Source organism: Rissa tridactyla, chromosome 1 (genome assembly GCF_028500815.1).
Source record: "Rissa tridactyla isolate bRisTri1 chromosome 1, bRisTri1.patW.cur.20221130, whole genome shotgun sequence".
In the NCBI taxonomy this organism is placed as follows: domain Eukaryota; kingdom Metazoa; phylum Chordata; class Aves; order Charadriiformes; family Laridae; genus Rissa; species Rissa tridactyla.
The window spans coordinates 167,397,589-167,414,628 of record NC_071466.1 but is presented as its reverse complement, the minus strand read 5'-3'; the positions used below and the strand labels follow the sequence as shown (position 1 = coordinate 167,414,628).

Sequence of the window (17,040 nt, the reverse complement as noted above, 5' to 3'; positions counted from 1 at the left end):
GCATTCTGTCTCACTTCTACTGCCAAGAGGTAGTAATGCCCCAGACAGTGGGGAGAGCTGATCAGAGTGTCCTACCACCTAGGGAAAGGAGACTGACAGATGCAATTTTATGTTCAAAGTGCTGCCTCATGCTCTGAAATGAACTCTACACATGACATAGTACAGAAATTTGAAACACTATTCCCGAAGTCAGCATGCCTCAGTGATACAAAAACAGGGAAATTGAGGAAAAAAGGCATGCAAATTAGATATTTGTTTTAAATGAATTATCTCTGTAATCATACATAACTTATTCAAGTAATAAATCTGTATGAACTGAAGTGACAGGCTGACATTCACATACAATTATGCATAGTGTTAAGTACCTTATAACTGGGAGTGATAACGCTTGATTTCATTTGGGCCATTTGTAGTATAACAGCCAACGTGATTACAGATACAGCTTACAACAGCTACATTTATAGCTAAAAATAAAATCACATTTTGGAATCTGCTTATCCATACAGCCAAATGTTCTTCCCAATAAAATGCCAAGGAAAAGATCATAGCGGTATATGGAAAACTAAGACAGAAGGAATTACAGTACATTTCTCTTGTCAACTCCTTGACCTTGTTAGGTCTTATAAAGATGATGGGTGCCCTCATGAATTTCCTACAGTTTCTTTGGTTCTTCTCTGGGCCTCTGATACACACCATATTTAACTATACACAAAACATATTTCCAGATGAAGACCTAAAAATGTCCTTTTTAGTATCTGGTTTTCACGCTGATCTTAATGGACTTACTATGCCTAAGAAAAAAGCCTATGATCAGCAGACAGCACTCTTCCAAAGCCTGGTATTTTAAGTAGAAAAAGTCTACCCTTTTCTTTTTTTAATACTAATTACAATGAAAAGCTTCTTAGTCGAGGCCCATTACTACGGACGCAGATAACGAACTCTCTCAGCCAATTTATGAGTTAGTGTTATGGCAGTCTTCCCATTGCAATAAGTATGTTTATGGTAATTAATCAAGTAGAAGTCTGAAAAACAAGGATAATTTGGCATTTTCTTCCTTTACTGAACGACAACCCGTAATATTGTCCTGCACAGTCTGCTAATTTTTTAGATTATCAGAGCCAAAAAAACATCAACAAAGTAAACCACCTGTTACACAAGTAGTCGCGCTGAACAGTCAGACTCTGTTCCGTTCTGTGCAACTATGCTATAAAGATGCTGTCCTATTTTGTGCCACCTCTTAGATCACTGTTCATAATGCAGGTTCCCTTAAGCCTTCTTTAGTCCAAACTTTACAGAGAAGTAGGAATTATGATCCACTCCACCTCATCTTGCAGACTCCAAAGGTGTCTCTGGCTATCTGGCCCTTATGTACTATGCCTGATATAGCTCTGGCACTCTTCCAATACTAGTTCAGCTGTGAAATCAAGAAGGTGCTTCCTCTTACACAGACTAGATAGGTAACATGATATTAGTCAACAATCATCTGTCATTCTCGTGTATCTCTCAAATCATGATTCATAATCAAGATAGCACAGGTCGAAAAGTCAATTGCCTGCTTCAAATAGGTCTGTGCTGCTGAGAACTGTCATTTGTCTAAGCAGACTCTCAGTCCAATTACTTACAGTGAAATGATTATATTCTGAAATTCCTGTTCCAGGTGGTGACTAATGAAGAGTTCAAACGAGGGTAATGGAATAGAGCATATAATTTTGGAGAACATAAACAGAGTCCTTACAGATAATATCATTCATCTGACTCAGCATAATTCTATTGTTTTTTAACTATTGTAACTCATTGCTGTTCAAACCTGTATAATACAAACGGCAGTCTGCCAAACTGTCATTTAATAATTCTATCAATTCTCATTCACTGTTTCATTTTCAAAAATGAAGCAGATCTTCCTTACGTAACATGGAAACACAGAGTACTTTAAATTTTGAATTATTTGTATAATGTTGTTGCTAAGCATTTCATAAAAAAAAACAGAAATAGATTACTGCAAAAGGCTGGGCTTAAAGAAAATCGATTTCTAATTTGTTTGGGCTTTTTTTTTTTCAATTTTCTTATTTTATCTAGGAAATTATTTAAACCTCTTCTTTGTTTTCTTTCCCTTCTACGGATTTTTGCTATTAATCTTTTTTCTGATATTAAGCTCTTATGGTAGCCAACAGAAGACTACAATCATGCTGTGATAAGCAGAGTACTGTATTCCTAAAAATTTCTATACAAAATTCTATACCTTCTATAACATTACACTTATACCAAAGACTATGTAAAGGATTATTTGGTGATTTACCTGGTCTTGAGGAAGGAACTCTTGCTATCTCTAGGGAACAAGGTTTTTTTGTCACTGCTATGTCTATCGAATCACAAAGACTGCTGTCATTTTCTGAAGGAACTGCATCCAGAGGTACAGAGGGTACTGCTTCCAATGCATAACCTCTCTTCTTTGAATAAGATTCCTGAAATGCAAAAATTTAAGTAGGTAAGAGAGATATTTCTGAGATGACCGAGGAGAAGAACCAGGTTCAATAACTCTGGCTAGCAGGGTTTAAAATTCAGCAAATTAAATACCACATTTAGCTGAAATCCAAATTGTAACAGACTGGAAGAATTACTTGCATGCTAGAATTTTTATGTAATACAGTTCTTGTTTAGTTACAGAAACGCCTCTATTCATTCATCTTTGTATTTAGCAAAAGCTTCAACATAACTGGTCTTGCCATACCTGCTTTGCTAGGTTCTAATTCAGGGTATGTCTCTTATTTAAATGTTTTAATTATATCTCATGAAAGTGACAATTACATTAACTACCGCAACTACATTCTCTTTGGGGATGGTTTTACAATATGTTTATATTATATATAAGAAAGCTAAAGACAGGCCATTTACATCTTGATGGCAGAATCCAAGGTTGTGAGTGAAGATGAATTGCAGCTCTATATTTGAGTGAACGGCAATAACGGCGCAGGGTCCCTTAAGAGGGATATATATGGTGGATTCCCATCATTAGCAAATGTTGAGGGAGGGAAAAAGGAATTAGTCAGAAGTTTTGCTGGTACACTAAAACGTCCAGTCAAGCAGATTGTCTCTGCTTTAGAACATGAATAAGAAGATAGCATACAGTTTCACCAGAGTTTCTTGATTTGTGATTTATTTTTTTAATCCCAGCAGTAAGCAATTGTACGGGCAAAGACATATTTCCACATCTTTCTTACATTGGACGTATGGATGCCTGGGAAAGTCAAGCACTGCACATAAATCAAATGTGATATAATAAAATGCGAAGGGCCAGAAAGCACCCTGATAGTTAGATTTTATCACAGCACTACTCAGAAAATGACTGAAGAATGTGATGACCAAAACAGGATATGGAATAACAATTTCTTCAGCAAGAAGAACTCATACCACCTAAGGTAAACTACGGCTTTAGATAACAGTCCCTTTTTTAGGTAAATGGTTTACACTGTTAGCAGATCATTACACTACCGAGCTTCTTACAGTTTTTCCTGCTCATTGTGTTGTGACCTGGTTTTTATGAAAGTTCATAATCTGGTAATAATTCAAGGTCTCTAGAAGGGTAGGGTTGAGATGTCAGCAACAGGAGCTCCACTTTAAAATTCTACTTGATGACTTCAGTAGAGTCAAATTTTAAATCCTAGGTTAAACCACCACGGAATAAAGAACTTGAAAATGAATACTGGAAACAGTTAACAGGGGGGAAAAATTATACAAAATAAAATAAACAGAATACTAACAAGCATTGGTAACAAAAAATGAGTATGTACTAGCAAACAATACAAGATTAGTGGTCAGTGTTCAAAAACATGCCTAAAAGAGGAATATGATTGTGTCTCTACCTCTTCTACCCTTTCCTGTTTATGTCTAGTCAGAGTACACGCTATCTGCATTAGCAATCTTACCAATATATACTAATAGTAACTATGTTCAGCTAGCAGACTCTAAAGACATAACAAGGAATTGGAAAAGTTTGTAAGTGGGCTTACTGCAGCTCCAAATACAACTTCTTTTAATTTAAGTCATCTCATTCCTTAAATTAAGTTAATAGAAAATTATTCCTGCAGCCCACATCCTGTAGAAAAAAAAAAAAAGGCTTTTTTTTTTTTAAATCCTGAAAATAACACTTGCATAAAATAAACTATGGATATTAGGAAGGGTACAACCGAAATCAAGAAGTTTACAAATACATAGTTTTATTACTAGAATAAATGTGCAAGAGTTGAAACCTTAGGTTTAAATTAAAGAAAACTTTAAAAATATTGCTATTTAGAAATAACAGCACTGTTAACTCTGTATTATATTCCTACCTTTTTATCACTATACAGATAGAAAATATTTCTCCCTAGACTGCAAAGTGAGGCATTGAAGCAGCTGAAGTGCAACTGCAGGACAAGCGGATTCCTTCCTACCTTGAAAAAAAGGATTTTCTACCTTGTCAATTTAACTCTGCTGTCAAAAGACAGAGGCAAAAATTTATTTACCAAAGCAATGACTAAAACAGCAGACTTCAATTTAATCCTTGTAAATGCAAGTTTCTGTAAGAGTAACTCAGAATGCCAAAACCCTAGTAATAGTAAATCTGCCTAGAGAAGCCCATGAAGAAATACTGCAGCCTTAAAATTGTCACCAAACACCGAAATGAACCTCTGCTCAGCTCCTGAATTCAGCTACAGAAAAAAAATAAATTAAAAATTTTTATATGAAACATAAGGATAGGCATTGGATCGGGATTTTTGTCTATGTATGTCACCCAATATTCTGTTTACAAAGGCAGCCAACAGTGTCGGCCTAGAGAACGGCGAGAACAGCACAAGACCAGGACAAGCACGTAGTAGTACTTCGCCTCCTACAGCCCTTGGAGGGTCCCACACTTCATAATCAAAAGGTGCTGACTTTGTTTTGCATGTCCACCAATCAAACTTTCTAAAATGACCTTCTCAAGTTGCCTTTAAAGCACGTGTCACTTCTTACAGTTTTCACGCACCCCATTTGTTTTGTCTTCTCACCAAGTTTGACATCCCTAATTCTTGTACTTTAGAAGACAACGAATGGTTGTTCTTTACTTATCCTCTCCTTGTAATTTCACAGACCTCTATCACAATTCCCTTGTCCTCTCCTTTAAGGAATGAGAAATTCTAATCTACTCACCCAGCTGTTCAGGCTTTTGACCATCCCTGTCACCCCTCACCCTCTCAGTCTTCAGTGATGTGGCAGGGATTAGATTATTACATGGCATTCAAGATGAGGGGTCACCAAGTATTCACACTGACATAATGATGCTCCCTCTTTTGTACCTTTCCTAATTGCTCTTAACATGCAATTTGATTTTCTGAATGTTATTCAACATTCTGTAATTACCATCGCAATAATATAAATGTCAGAGAAGAATAAATAAAAATGATGGGGTTACTGAGAAAATGGTTGGAATGTAAATTACTGACAAGTAAATTCTTCCTAAATCTCTCCCTAATAAAGCAAATATGATAATAGCATGCCAAGCAGAACTTAAATAAGTTAGAGTCAAAAAAGAATTGTTAATACTTTAAAAAAGTCTGGAATTCTATCAACTGATCAAGTGAAGATGATAAGCCTTAATTAAAAAAGTGCACATGTAGCAAAAAAGAGACAAACTTCTCATTGCTGGAGAAAAGTAATGTAAAGTCTTCTGGTTGCTGCAGCGTGTTCTCCATTTTGCAGGTACTGAGCATATTGTAGAAATTTTTAAACTCTAAACTAATTCAAGTTAGGTGTTAGCAGATGACATAAAATTGTCTTCAAGTATCAGGCATCAAGCAATGTGATGCTGTTTTATTCTAAGATTAAAAGTTCTTCAGCATTCTTCTCAATAACATCAGTTCTGTTGTCTCACCTCACCCACTGCAATGAACAGTAACTCTACAGGAATCCTACGTGTCCTAGATATTTTCATTTGTATAATAAGACCTTCTAAAGAAATACTCTTCCATTATAATTGAATAGCCCTTAGTCCTGAAATCAAAATAACCTGTTTAATTTTTTTAAATTAGAGATTATTCAATCTCGAATGTCTGTAAACTGTTACAAAAAGTTGAAGATAACACATGTAATTGACCACTGCCATCAAGTCAGAATTAGTTCTTATTTGACATTACAACTTCATAAAAGTAATGTGCTAGGCTGCCAGTATATTATAATAAGTATTTTTGTGGAAAGGTTAAAAATACATACACAATAGAAGTGAGAGAAAAAGAGAAGAGTGAGAGTGGGTGAGTCACTGGGAAAGCATTAGAGAACAGCTGCCTGTACTAATAAAATATAAATTAGATTTATGCCTTGTAAAAAGGAACAGCAATGTGAGACTGAAGTTGCAGAGTACATGCCAGGGACATGTCCCTTACTCAGAGGCCTCCAGCCAGCTGGGTCTCTTCTGAACATATGTTTGATGGCATAATACCTATCATATGTAATCTGAAACAGCACTAGAAAATAGAAAGTCGGGGGAAGTGGGGAGTGTGTGACTGTTGATCAGAGGGAATGAATATCTATATGGCAATTACAAATGGTTATACACAAGTGTGAAACAATATTCCGTAACATGAGTAAATCTTCAAAAACTACATGATCTTGAGTTCAGCCTTTTTCCCATGTTTCTGCCAAGCTTCTAGCTACACTTGCTTCTGCCTTCTAGATTCTCTTGCATTCCTTATAAGAATCAATATGAATGATGTATGCTCAAGGACTGAGATATAAGAAGTATATACAAATTTGTGTTTGTACGACCTAAAAGTAAAATGATAGAGGCTCAGTAGGCATCGAATACGAACTGGCATTCTGACGAGAAGATAAAATTTGTATTTAACTGAAAATCTTTCCTACCATCCATCTCCTTTCCTATAGAAATCAGGTCAGTTGAAGTTCTTTTATTTCCCTGGAACATGGGACAACACATTGAGTCAGGTATGACCGCCAGATGAGCAACAGCAGAAAAACTGCTCTCGAGAGATGTACTGTTACCTCTCTCTCATCACATTCATCACACTGATAATTCACGGAGGTATGTTGTGTGTCACCAGGCAATTATTAACTTATTTATAACTTATAAATTCTAAATTTATGAACAGTTGCCTTGACCTCCTGGAGTCTAGGCTATTCACAGCTAAAGGCCACATCGTATCCCGTTATTTGAAAACTTATGATCTGGATTTGCTTAAGCCTCTCTTTTGATATATGACTTCCTTGTCATTAAACACTAACTGTCCTCACAATTTATATAAATCATCCCAAAAAAATCAAAAAGTTTAGAAGAAATAGTTATTTTAGCCTTAAGGCACTTTTTTAGAAAGTATGGGGAGCAAGAATGCCCCTATGCATATTTATACTTGAAAATATAATTTAAGGGCACCGGTTTTGAAAGAGCATTATTAGGGGGCAGTTTCAATGGTCTTAAATTATATTTTCAGATAATTCAGACTTTTAAAGGAAAAATTATGGCTATAATTACTATCTACAAACATATAAGCACAAGAAGTATAACTAAAATAACCAGGTTTTCCTTCCTTCTGAACAATAAACCTTAAAGGAATAATGCAATATATCTGCCATCTTTAGAAAATTTCTTTTTCATCTACCTAGATAATGAAGAACTGCTATTAAATGCTGATATATCCCTTGAGATCCACCAGGGTATTGTATCTTCTTCCCTGGCTTGATGCATACCAGAGGACCGGCATGAAGAATCCAGGTAGCTCCTCTTCCATCATAGTGGGATAAATCCTGCCTAGTTGTTCTTTAGGAGAGTACTAGGATACTTCAGTTAATAGAACTTTGGAGAGTTATTGATCCCAAATGCTCCATCAACCCAAAGCTGATGATTACCACGAGTGTAGGCAATGACTATTGCATTTATCCCATTTACATAACAGAATCATAGAATTATAGCATATTTTAGGTTGGAAGGGCCCTTTAAAGGTCATCTAGTCCAACCCCCCTGCAATGATTAGGGACATCTTCAACTAGATCAGGTTGCTCAGAGCCCCCTCCAACCTGACCTTGAACGTTTCCAAGGATGGGGCATCTACCACCTCTCTGGGCAACCTGCTCCAGTGTTTCACCACTCTCATTGTAAAAAAAATTCTTCCTTATATCTAATCTGAATGTGTTTGCATCTTTTCTGATGTGTGTTAACAGACCGATGTATAACATTGTTGGATTGGGACACTTCACACTGAAACATTCATTTTAAGTTCAAAGGTTGAAAGCAACCTCATCAAAGGTTGCTGAGAGGAATCACGAATTCAAGCAAGAAAAAAGCCCTGATCAGTGACTGAAGATAATTAGGATAGTTTTTTGACATGCAGCAAGGTGGTGGTGAGAGCACCCAAAACTGAAGGATCTTGTGTGAGTTTGTCACAAGAAGAAACTGAGCAAAAATAATCGAAAGCATTTCCTATGTCATCATAACCCAAAACCAAAAATTAGATGATGACATATTTATTTTGACTGCCTCTCCATTGAAAGAAATCAGAAACATTACTATAATTTTATGGCTAGTAAAAACACTTTTATCTATTACTAATAATTTAACCAAAGTAATTTTTATAGTATCGTATAATTAGAATCATTTTTCATGAGTCAAACGAGGATAAATGTTCATTGTTATGACAGCTAGAAACACTTGAATATGTAATTTGTCATAGAACGGATAATAAGGTTCACTTCATGATATATTACAGAATCTGGAAAATCCCCAATAACCTCATTTAAGGGTAATGACACTGGAGGATCTACTCTGGTCTGCACAAAGTATTTATAACGTGATTTTAAAAGGGTATTCTCTTTTACCCTCTCACCAAGCTTCTAAAACAGTGTGTTTGCTGTTGTAGGAATAATGAGAAAAATGTTCATTTTAAAAAACATGCTAAATTTGTTGTCCTGTATATTTATATTCTTAGAAATGTAGAGGTGATGCACTTTTCAGAAACCATTCAAAAAAGTTAGGTCTGCTTTTTCAAACTTTGTGTTTTAGGAAAAATTAGCATTATTTACATAGCACCCCAAATGTAGGTTTATCCTCTCCTTTTCACGTGCATATTTTCACATATCTTGTTTAGAACCTAAAATTTCATATGAAAATTCTACAGATGTCAATGCCTGAAAGCTAAAGGTTCCTACAATGCTTTACAATACAGAACTCACTAATGTAGCCTAAACTGTGAATGTCTGAAAATATGGGTAAATTGTGAGCATAATGAATGCAGTGTTAACCTCAGCAGCAGAAACGTATCACTGTATTTTATGCAGAGTTTTCATAATTCTATCTGACAGATATTCAGAATTTCAAATGAAGTTAGGTTGTTGTAGTCATGCTACATGCTTTCCCATGCCTACAACATCCAGGCCATGAAAAAGAGCAGATGCTTCCTCTAATAAATAACTCACTGTGACAAAGAATATACCGCAAGTCTACATAATCTGGTTTCTGCAAATGCTAATGGTTGTGTGTGGCAATGTAGCATAATACAATAACTGGTTTAATAAATGATTCTTACTTTAGCTGAACAAAATGCAATTACAAACTAGAAAGTAATTTCCAGGTTAAATATCCTCCCATTTTTTCCACTGTTTTCATGAACAATGTTAAACAAAGAAACATGTCTTGTTTGAATATCAAGTTATAGGAAAATGCTTATTTAAAATAAAGGCTATTATATTAAAAAGATAAAATGAGCTGAAACCTCAGCTCCATGGAAACAATACTTCTTTTCAAGTTGCTTATGCTCTAATGCCTAGGTTTTAAACACATACACACACACAAGCAGTTAGTTCAATATATGGGGTAAATTTTGTTAAATTAAAATAATCAGGATGAAAAAATTATGAGTAGAATATTATGCATTAGTAAGTATCATAATAAAACCACTAATTAATCTTTGTCAAAGTATTCAGATATCATTTAATAGCCAGAACTTCATATATGAAGGAGGGTCCATACAAACATTTATTTTCATAGAACACTTCCTCTAGTAAGAGATAAAATAACTCATTGGAAAGTGAGAAGTTTGGACCAGAAGATGTCTCAGAAGGTGAATGAAGAGGCTCAGAAGACCGTCACAGTTTCAAGGGTGTCAGCTTCAAAGTTCAAAACATAGAACAACAAGAGGAAGGCTCTTCTGGTATCTGCTGCGGTCAGAAGAAAGAAACTGCTTTCCACTTTCCCAGAGACTGATAAATACACGTGTACTTTTTCAGACTCTGGAATTTATTTGGTAACAGCCCAAAGATTTGAAGGTAGTTATGAAGGGACATTTTACACACTATCAGTTTGTTCCATGATCAGACCTCTTCACTAAAAAACAAGAAGGTTTTCTTATTTGAAGAAAAGGAAGACAACAGGTTTATAGAAAGAGTAGCTCTCTCGACTTACAGCGATCCCAATCGTACGTGACTAACAACTGACAGATTCATTTTGAGCATCATAAAAAAATTTTTTTAAAGCCTCCATTAAATCACTTTCCCTTAAGCCAATAAAAGAAATGTTTTCCACTTTGGGTTAATGTTTTTCAGTGTGCCTGAGAATAGGTGTGAAACATGCACAGAAAGAGTGAATGAGAATTTATAGTTCCGCCTTTCGGCCACAAGGCAGTGAACCATTCATGCTGCTTTTCCCCGGCTGAAAGACCCGTAGGCTTGGTCCAGCTCTTAAACAAGTTTTGTCTCCTACTCTACCAGAATTTACCAATTTTAGGTTTCCAATAGAAGCAGCGAACATGAAGTAAAAATAAACCCTCATAATATGAGGGCCAAAACCATAGAAAATGTTAGATATTGAGAAACCCTGAAGTGGAGTCAGTATTTACTAGACAGCAAATGCAGGAAAAAATGAACACACTACTCTGTGTTAAACAGATATGCTGAAATTTTCTCACTTTTTATAGTTTCATTCCTATCAATTACTGTGACAATAAATGAAAAATATAGGGGTTGCTATGGAGGGGAGAGAGAAATTGAATACACCTAAGTAGATCTAGAAGTAAACCACATCATTTAGCGTGGATAGTAATATTCACTATTAACATAAAGCAGTAAAGTACCCTAAAACTGCAAACTGACTTGATTGGAGAGCAGATAACATCACTAAAACGAGACATTTTCTTTTAAAAGAAAGCTTTACTTTTATTTACTACTTAACAGATAACGTTAATCCATTATCTGTTATGAATAATCTGTGCATTTTTAGAAAATATTCTGTACCTGCCCATGCATCTTGTTCTGAAGTCATGTAAATACTTTCACAAATTTGCACAATAGAAACCAATTACTTGATGCCATACACAATGGATTTAATAGAAGCTACAAATAAACAATTGCTTTTTCAGGAAAGGGAATCTCCCATGTTTAAAAGTTTTCCGTTTTGATACTGAAGAAATAAAAAACTAATTATGTTTTGTATAAAAGTTATTATTGCAACAGTGTATTCCAAGACTCTCTTAAAAGAAACCCCTCCTACACATGCTCCCATAATAAAACAGAAAGAACAAGAAAAATGTTTTTCCAAATATTAAAGTTATTGAAAGTCATATTATCAAAAATGAACAACTTTTTTGTGACTCAGAGCTTTATCTGGTACACAACTGAAGTGGAAATGAGATAGAAAATCAACAGAAGAACATTTTGAAATTGGTCTTTAAAGGTCCCAGGATGCATGCAAAGTTTGAAAAAGTTAGTACTTTCTAATTAAATAGGACCAAATAACCTTTGTCTCCAGTACGCATGGTATTTCAGCAGTGTGAAAACTCTAACAGTAAGAGACAATCAGAGTCTCAGTATTTAAAAGAGAATCAGTATTTAAAAACTGTAAAATAAATTATTCCATTACAACAGGAGAAATATGCACAACAGTAGTAGAAAAACATTAACACAATTTTCTCCATATGTCCTACGTTCTTAAAGAACTCATTAATTTCCTATTTTGAACCATAGTTCAGAACCATAGTTCTGAATGGGACCCTATGAACTCTGTTGTTTCCTGGCCAAAAATGTGCCAAAACTCAGTAACATTCACAACATGGATATTTAGCTCTATGGATGCAAAAAGTTCCATCATTCAGTGCTATCTCAGCTATACTCAGCAATTTTATGAGGACTGACATGGCCATATTGAACTCAATTAGCTAAGGACATATAAGGACAATACATCAGCATAGTTACCTAATTCACTACTTATCACTAAAGGAGAAACATTCAGCTAATAAACATGCTACTTCCTTATGGCTCTTTAAATAAGGAAACCCACTGTTTTATGTCAAACCTCTACTGCTTTAATTGTTACTATAATGATTTCTACGGTACGATAATCTACTTATTTGTTACAAATATTCAGCCTTATTTATTGCATAATGGAAACTGAGAATGTGGAGATTACACAAAATTAAGTGAATAAGAGAACCAGTGTCACGTTTTCAATGAAATTTGAACTTAGAAAACTTTTTATAGGTTCGCTTCAAGATTCTAGTTTCAGAACAGCTACAACAGAGTCATATGTCTATCTGGCCAGAATTCAGGAATCTTGCCCCAGATTTGCAGTCACACTAGCTGTGGCTGGAGCACCTCTCCTGTGAAGACAGGCTGAGAGAGTTGGTGGTGTTCAGCCCGGAGAAGAGAAGGCTCCAGGGAGACCTTACAGCAGCCTTCTAGTACCTAAAGGGGGCCTACAGGAGAGATAGGGAGGGACCCTTTATCAGGAAGCGTAGTGATAGGATGAGGGGTAAAGGTTTTAAACTGAAAGAGGGGAGATTTAGATTAGACAGTAGGAAGAAATTCTTTACTGTGAGGGTGGTGAGGCACTGGAACAGGCTGCCCAGGGAAGTTGTGGATGCCCCATCCCTGGAGACATTCAAGGCCAGGCTGGATGGGGCTTTGAGCAGCCTGGTCTAGTGGGAGGTGTCCCTGCCCATGGCAGGGGGGTTGAACTAGATGATCTTTAGGGTCCCTTCCAACCCAAACCATTCGATGATTCTATGATTGTATGTAATACTTTCACTACAGATATTTTCTGTTAATGGTGTGTGACCTTCCTTCATACATAAACAAACTGCTATGTCAGTGTTTCGCACAAACAAGATGGTAAAAAGTACACAGAACACTCTGGCTACTGATTCTAGTGCTCTAGGTTCTGATTCAAGTAATTTCTTATATTTCAATAAATGCGTAACTCAGCTTCAAAATAGCAATGTAAATGTTTAGTTAGCATACACTCAAGTAATTTGCAAACTCAAGATCGTTTCATAATTTCACGATAAGGGAACAGAGTTGATCAGAAAAAGAAATCTGCTACTCAGAAAGCCTGCATGTCATGTGGAACCACGTAAAGCTGGACCAACAGGAAACATCTGGCAGCGGATTTTTCTTTCTGGGTCGAAAATGAGATTCTAGCCACTAACAAGCCAAACTGTGTAGTTTCTGCAGTTCTTCTTTGGTCATACGGTCCTGATGAGAAATAACTGTCCTTAGGAGAAAGATGTTAAGATAGCTATCCTTAAGAGGCAGCTTAAAAATTGTTCTTGCACTTTACAATAGAACATTATTACATTCAAAAGAAATGAAAAAAAGATACACTCAACCTGTCCACTTTGGAAGTGGGCAGAAAGGATGAAGGAAAGCCTTCTGCTTTGTCAGCTGTGTACCCTCTGTAAGTGCCCTGGTGTTTAATTTGCACACAAATTCATCTCAGAAGCTAGGTATGTAGTCAAACACATCCCTCTACTGCATGTCTCATGCTGGCTGGCTTCCAGTGGTTTCCTGTTCAACATAAAAGAGCAATCAATTGAACATTTTCAGAGATGTCCACACTTTCTCATTGATATAGGGAGCACAAGCACCCAGATGGGTTTCTGAATGAACTTTCTGCTGTCAGGATTTATTCATCACAATGCAAAAACAATAACTCTATAAACCCAATCTGAATAAGGTAGAATTTAGGCACCTGTCCACATACAAATGGATTACAATAGTTTACTCAAAAAGCTTTATGCGTATACAGAACTTAAGCAGCCGCTAAATATAAAGGCTGATTAGGGAGGAAGCTAGTGGGTTGTAAGTACTTAGACAATTAGGCAGGCGAAAACACTGTGTGAGAGTTTTCAACTCAATTTTGCTAAATTGCAAAATTAGCTAGAATTAAATGGGATTTAACATTGCCTAAAGATTTTATTTTCTCCTTTTTCTCAGTCTAAAATGATGTGAATCAAAACTTAGGATGCTATAAAATTATAGCACCTCCAAGAATAATAAAGTCAACTTGATACTGTGAATTTATTAATTTGCCTCAATGTCTTCACACTTTATCCTTTATGTTGAAAAACTCAGCAAAATGCCTGATGGACTGTTCTGATTACACAGAGACACATTTATAACATGTTTTTTAAAAAAATCTATTTCCGTCTTTTTCTGAAGTAACAGAACTATTCCCTATATTATTAGTAGTATTACTGTTATTTCTACTTATTATAGTAAGATTTCATGGATCAGGACTGATTATTGCTTCTGGAAAGTGAATAAGGCGTTTGCATTTTACAGTAATACAAATGATTAACACCATTCTAGGTAGAAAAACATAAACCACAATGTTCCTAATTTCCTAGCTGAATTGCCTTTCTGAGAGGCCTTAAAGTGAAAAGAATATGTAGTCTTATGTATTTCCCTTCAATATCTCAAATATGGACTCTCCTTAACTTCAGTTTCATTTTATTTGACTTCCAATTCATGAGTTAATCTTAATTATGAATTACTAATAGTGGAAAAAACATAACAATCAACTTCAGGTTTTAAGAAACTCAGCCTTAGACTGGATTTGGATTTTTGTGAACATTCCTGATAAAGTTTGTATGTATGGAAGCCCAAACGGGATTAAGTACATTAATGCTTATGCTTAAGTAGGCTTAAGTAATTTGTTAAATAAGGGTTTATCTCATTTTCAGACTCAGTATAATGGGCACTGGTAATAAAAGTTTTCAGTGAAATACAACAGCCAGACATGACATTAAACCCAAGGCACGCAATTTCTTTTGCACAGCAAGAGAGGATTCACAGTTACAAAGTTGTTCTTTTTTAAACGCTCAGTTGTCGGGTCTTTTCTTCAGAAAGAAACCAGGTTCTATCAATTTTACAGACTTCTCCAGGGACTTACTCTATGAAGCCATGAATTTCCCTACTACTAAAAACTGAAGTAAAAAAAAAAAATTTCCTCACAGTTTCCAATATTAGCTTGACAGTGGTTCTCAAATGCATTTGTACCCCCAGCAAGAAAAAAAAAAAACCACAAACCTAAAAGAGAAAAAAAGTTGCTAGGCTCAAAAAACATCCCAAAATGTCAAATACCAGCCTTTTTGTCCATAAACTCTTTTCCTCGTGTTACTAACATACAAACAACAAATACAAAATATCTTATGATGGATTTTTTTCCCACAAAATATAATACTGAACAGTAAACCCAATTTGGTCAGACTAACCAGGAACTTCTACGTAAGTTTTCAAGTTTCAACATACTGCTTTAATATTTCTGTTATGAAGCAGCTAAGGTTCAAACGTGAAGTTTTTAATACAAAACTGAACTTCTTTCATGTACAAAACTATTTGCTATGCATTATTGCTATCAATTTGCTGTACACTTCAAATTGTTTGGTTTCTTTTCCATTTTCCCATCATTTGTCAGGCAGTACTGAAAGCAAAACATTCCCTGAAAGTGAGCCTTCTGGTTACCACTAAATTGCAAACCACAAAATAACAAAATGTAACATACTTATACTATTTAAGATCTTCCCAGTTGATCACTCTGCCATATTTCAGTTAGGAATGTGACAGTGTTCAACTTTAATTTCTACATATATTTGAGTATCTTTAGTAGTAATTAAAGTCCATCTTGAAAACCAGTATGGTCATCAATACTTCAGATTGTTTCTGACACGCATCAACAATTCCAGTGTTGTTTGATGTCTCCTTTCTCTATCTCATCTCATTTAATTTTGCTGTTTCATGACACATCAAGAGACAACACAGCGCAGCAGTGCCCAAATTTACACAGTGCTGGACAGGGATAGCCATACTTTCCCAAACAGTAATTTACAAATTGAAGAAAATGGAGTCAGTACAAACTTTTTAAAGAAATTAACTCATCTGAGGTCACATATCTAGAATTATAGAATATAGACATTTATAATTATATGAAAGAAATCTCTGGAAGTCATCTCGTCCAAACTTTCAGTCCAAGAAAAGCTATCTTAACCACTAGGTTACTCTGGGCCTTGTCCAGTCAATTCTGAAAATACCCAAAGATAAACAGATTACATCTCTGCTACATTACATACCTGTGTAGCGGTATCTAGATTGTACAACTAGTACAGTAAAAATGCATTTGCCACACGACATCTGCAGTCATGGGCAACTGGAAATTTACATTGGAATGTAGATTTAGTTTTAAGGTACGTATATTAAGAAGGTACATACTATACACAAGAACAAAACGCTCAGCTTCATTCCTTAAAACACAAACAGAAAATGTAGCATAGCACTAAAATAAGCCACAATTTTTTTTCAATATACTTATTTCCCATCAGTGTTCAGCAGGGTATAATCATCACCTGCTGATTCTTTCTAAACGGAATACATATTGCACTTTTCAGTAGCTGCTTCAGTGTGTGGGTGGCGTGTTCCTGAAATTACCAATAAAATCTCAGCTTACTGCAGAAAAGACAACACTGCAAATCAAGAATTTAACAGAAATATGTCAACCCCATTTAAGTAAACTCATCATTTAATCCACACAATTAAGAAGAGGAAAAAAAATATTTTTCCACTGAAGATTAGAAATTATAGGAAAATACTATAGATAATATAGCAATCTTATGCTGGCTATTCATGTTCCAGGTATACTGTATGCCAAAGTTTTCCTGGCTAATGGTGGTCCCCCCTGTAAAATAATTGTGTATCTACCATCTCTATACCATAGAACCATAGATTCGTCTAGGTTGGAATGGATCTTTAAGA

The 17,040-nt window shown here is 35.4% G+C and overlaps 1 protein-coding gene across 1 annotated transcript in view; it reads right to left on the bottom strand.

Annotated features, from left to right (window-relative positions):
* Positions 1-17,040, bottom strand: part of ANKS1B (ankyrin repeat and sterile alpha motif domain containing 1B) — a 449,659-nt gene that overhangs the window by 310,709 nt on the left and 121,910 nt on the right. The window contains exon 10 of the mRNA XM_054199351.1: positions 2,297-2,462. Within this exon, the coding sequence (XP_054055326.1) occupies positions 2,297-2,462 (166 nt within the window). The remainder of the gene's footprint in view (positions 1-2,296; positions 2,463-17,040) is intronic.